Raw genomic sequence first — 4,832 nt, 5'->3', positions numbered from 1 at the left:
ATAATTAAATCCGCTAATAACTTTCAATAAGTTTCGCATTATGTGAGATGGTCTTCCAATTGCAAGATTGCAAAAGCATACGTGATCTCTATTCATAATAAAGAAAATTTTAAATAAAGTATAAACAATTTCAAAGCTCATATATATATATATACTCACCATTACGGAAATACATCAAGTAGATGCACATGAATCAATGGATTATTATAATGTCGTAAGATAAAAGAGCCGTACTTTACACGTTTATTATCAAATTTAAAATATTATTCGTTTCGTCTAACTTGTACATTTGTTGTGTTAAAACCGACTGTATATGGAATAATAAAGTTAGCATGTAAATTCTAGCATAAATTGTAAGGATCTATGATGGTCGATGACAATTACATTGTATGTATAATTATAGTTTTATCGTATATATTGATTTATAAATTATATTGTAACATATAGTAATCAAAAAATACAATTACACTGTATTTTTCGTTCCATTGGTCAACCAAATCCTTACTGATATAATTACAGTAGCTAAGATCGAGAATGTTCAATTTAGGACATTTCACGAAAAGCTGAGAACATATGTCAGGTGTCACTGAATTTACATTTTCCAAATTTAAGTATTTTAAGTTTTTGCACACTGTTAGTGTTTCACAATCACGCTCGGTGAGGCTTTTAAATCTGCTAAAGTCGATTTTTTCCAGTTGACAGGAAGAAAACAATCTACCGAAGATATCACCACTGACCTTACCGATCAACTGGCAGCTACAAAAACAAAAAGTCAATACGATTATAGGAATTGTATGCAAAGAAAAAATAAGCAAACAAATTTCAATAAAGAATATGTATTATAAAAAAAAAAAACACTTTCACATACGTACCTAGAAAAACTCACTTCTTTCAGATTTTTACAATTGGCAAGGGCATCAATGCCCTGCGATGTAAATTTGCAGCCTTTTAAATTTAACCTTTCCAAATTTGGACATGAATTCTGTAATTCCATTGCAATTGCATCTATATTTAGAAGCGTACAGTTCAAACTTAAGTCTCGCATCTGTCCATTTTTCTGTAGTATTTCACACAAAGTATTAGCTTCAATAGCTTTTACATATTTAAGTTGTAAACTTTCCAAAAATTGTAAATTCTTGAGGTATGAAATATTTTCATTTGTTATGCCATCACAATAATTCAGATCCAATTCTAAAAAAATATTTGTATTATATCATACAATTATATTATTTACCTGTAATTATAATTAATAATCATATACATACCTTTCAAATTTTTACATATCTTTGAAATATAACGTAGTTCAAAATCAACATAATAGCATTCACTTAATCTTAGATGCGTTAAATTCCTGCAGCAAGTTTTCACAAATTTTCTAAATTTCGAAGTAGAAAACGTGCAAAGTGACAGATCCAACTGTAATAAATTTTTACATCTGGGTGCAAAGTAATTCAATAACTGACAAAGATTAATGTGCATGTATGTTAAATGTATATTTCGCAAGTTTAAATATTTGTATAGCAGAGAATCCCGTGATAACATATTCAAGCGTTTATTGACTCTACTCATGCGGCTTAACGATGTCATATCTAAATTTTTCAATATTTCTAGTATCACTTCATCCTGCAAAGATAAAATTTAATTTTATTGACATTTATATGAAATAATAATATTTATTAAGAGAAATATAAAATACTTCTTAAAATACTTTACAGGAAGCGTAGAAAAATTGTAAGATGATCGCTCTTTGGATTCATCTGAATAAGGTTTAATATCTTTCATACACTTTGTATAATTTGAATCACTTTTTAAAAAGTGACGCATATATATCTGCCGATATCTATGTATGTGCTTAAAAAATGGCGCTCTACTGATTATCTGTCGAGACATTTGCTTGCGTCCGAGCTCACTTTTATGAAAGTTCTTTAATATATCGCTGCGTAAATAACAATGAAACAAATTTAATTTCATTTTTAGCAGAATGAATAAAAATTTAATATTGATGGGTAACTATATAATTATAATACGTACCTTTTACAAATAATACAATATTTTTTAAAGTTCTTTTGAAGTTCAAGTATATCCGAATGTGGTTCTGTATCATCTGTTCCGTCGTGTTCATGTCTGTCCTGGATCTGATAATTAATGCTTTCTAACAGGTGACTTAGAGTACATAGACTCTTTTTAGGACTTCTAGGAAAGATTAATTCTGATGTACCAATAAGTATTACAGCTTTTACTACCTCTATTGGGGTATTTCTATAAGGAAATAATTGAAATTTAAGCTTTTTCGTTTTAAAATCGCACGACAGCTGCATACAAGCAACAAAATGGATTAATCCCCTTATGTTATCCTCCCATTCATTCTCCCATACTGCAAACCATTGACCATCAGAGTTTTGTGCCCAAACTCGGTGAATGTTGCAATTGTCCAAGCCATACAGAGACACTTTGATGGGATAACACGCTTCATAAAATTCGATATCTTTTAAAATAGAAAATATAATTACAATCTTTTTTCTGAACATAAGTGTATCTTTAACAATATCTTATCTATTTAAATATTATTTACCAATATATTTGTGTATTTTATTGACCATCCTAAAATCCTGTGACTCATCATATGGTATATCATCAAATGAAAAAAATGATGTGTGTATCAATGCTTCGTAAGTTTTCTGTATTAAAAAATAACCCAGAAGAATGTCAAATACTACAAAATCTTGCATAAAGTTAAATTGCAATTTATATAGGACTATGACAGTGATACAGAAAGAAAATACACATGGTAAATACCTTTTTAAAATCTTCATAATTTGTAACTGTGATAGGTGGCTCAGTTATCTTACAGTTAATAAATGTAGTGCTAAAATTATTGTAATTTTGAATACAATGATAAGTATTTACAAATTGATAAATAAAGTCAACATGATCTGTCTCTTCTCCGGTTACTCTGTTTACATAGTTAATATTATCTTCATAAAGATTTATCATTGTCTCTCTCTGAAAAAAAAATACATGAAGAATAATATTTGTGCTTTTTCCGTATATACTAAAATGCCACATTTATATTATCATATGTCTATTATAATTAAACTATATAATAATTTAATTTCTTTTATTTTGCTCACTTTTAATATTATAGTGTTCCAGATTTACTGTGACACCCGTTAAGATTATATTTTTGAAGTCATTTTAGTATTCTTTATTTTATTTTGAGATGAATTTAATAGTTTTCAATAAAAACTGTTTAAAATTAATCGATTAAATTGTACGAATGAGTGAACGCAAAAATAGTTTGTTTTGGTCCCGTTCCAGATAGCACAGAGAACTAAAAAAGAACTCTCGAGTTATATGTCAAGAATTCTGAGAGAATTTCATTTTCAGACGCAAAAACAATTCTTTTTCTAAAAATTTTGAAAAAGGACTCTTTTTGCACCTGAAAATAAACTCGGAATTGATAACATACAATTGAATATACTAATGAATTCTTTTTGACTCTGTGTGCTATCTGGGGTGATTTTCAAACTAATTTGTGTCAAATGATATCTTATGAGACACCAATTATAAAAAAATTTCAAATTGAACCTAGAATTGGTTTACGAGATATGGGGGTGTCAAAATTTATTAAAGCGTCAGCTCATACACGTTAAAGCACAATTTTTTTATATTAGTTTGATTATTTATTAAAAATTCGTACCCGAGGAGTTTGCTGATTCCTGACAACAAATTTGAAATTAGATTTTTAAAATTTAAAACAGCCGATTTAATATATATGGTATATATTTAAAAATTTTAATGTTTGATTACTTTGATAAATATCTTATAGAAGCTTTTTGAGTACCTGATTATAAATCTAAAGTCAGATTTTCTGAAAAAAATAATTGATGTATGATGAACAAAAAAAATTTTTATTTTTGTAAAAATTGTACACTCGACCGTTCTGTTAAAGTTGGCTATGTAACTTTAGAAATCACACAAATAATTTTTATAAACTGTTAATGATTTTATATTGGAATGCTGATTGAAAATCTGGGATATAGAGGCAGAGTACCTCAGAGTTCGTGGTTCCAATTTTTTGCCTTAATTTCATATGCACTTTTATTTATAAAAATATTATTGACTTGGTTAGATGGCTTGTATGGGTGAGATTATGTGTGGAAAGAACTGCGTGCATTTGAGGTAATTATAGAGAAATAAGATAAATATATAGGATAGGAAAGGGTAAGGCGGAGAAGTTGAAGGGTGTAGAGGCAGGGAAAATGGAGGGGAAGAAATGGATAAAGTAGAAAAGTAAGAATTCGGGGATGTAAAAGTAGATAGGTAGTAGAAGTTAGAGCGGCGAAAAGGCGGGAAATGTTGATTGCGCGGATAAGTAAGAAAGACAGTAAAGGTAGGACAGTATAGAGATGTAATTAATTCTAAAGATATGAAAATAGAAGGAAGGAAAGGAGGCAGGCGGTAATAGAAGTTAGAGCGACGAAAAGGTGGGAACAAGAATTTTCGAGACAGGAACAATGCTGACAATAGAGGATAGAATCTGGAAGCAAAAACCACAAGGAAAAGAAATTAGAAGAGGAAGCGAAGCAAAAGGAAAAGGAAGAGGGAAGAAAGAGCAGAAGGAAGGATAGAGAAGTAACAAGCAGGAAACAACGGCGGACTTTAGTAGATAGTAAAAGGAGAAGGTACCACTATACAGTTTTTTAAAAAATAAAGAAGGACTGGAGTCAGCCAGGAAGGCAGAGAGAACGGACAGCGGAAGAGTAATAGAAAAAGGATGGAACGAATTGGGTATAAGAATTAAAGGAATGGAAAGTATAGGAGTTTGGGAC

At 29.6% G+C, this 4,832-nt stretch overlaps 1 protein-coding gene across 1 annotated transcript in view; it reads right to left on the bottom strand.

Annotated features, from left to right (window-relative positions):
• Positions 1-222: 222 nt before the first annotated feature.
• LOC105450468 overlaps positions 223-4,832 on the bottom strand; it is a 6,386-nt gene continuing 1,776 nt past the window's right edge. The window contains exons 2-8 of the mRNA XM_011690320.1: positions 2,797-3,003; positions 2,573-2,678; positions 2,032-2,485; positions 1,714-1,936; positions 1,266-1,623; positions 873-1,191; positions 223-756 (exon numbers count right to left, since the gene is read on the bottom strand). Of these exons, the coding sequence (XP_011688622.1) occupies positions 423-756; positions 873-1,191; positions 1,266-1,623; positions 1,714-1,936; positions 2,032-2,485; positions 2,573-2,678; positions 2,797-2,994 (1,992 nt within the window). The 5' untranslated portion in view covers positions 2,995-3,003 and the 3' untranslated portion in view covers positions 223-422. The remainder of the gene's footprint in view (positions 757-872; positions 1,192-1,265; positions 1,624-1,713; positions 1,937-2,031; positions 2,486-2,572; positions 2,679-2,796; positions 3,004-4,832) is intronic.

This window comes from Wasmannia auropunctata, unplaced genomic scaffold, assembly GCF_000956235.1.
Source record: "Wasmannia auropunctata unplaced genomic scaffold, wasmannia.A_1.0 LD336061.1, whole genome shotgun sequence".
NCBI classification, from domain to species: Eukaryota; Metazoa; Arthropoda; class Insecta; order Hymenoptera; family Formicidae; genus Wasmannia; species Wasmannia auropunctata.
This window is presented reverse-complemented; position numbering and strand designations above follow the sequence as displayed.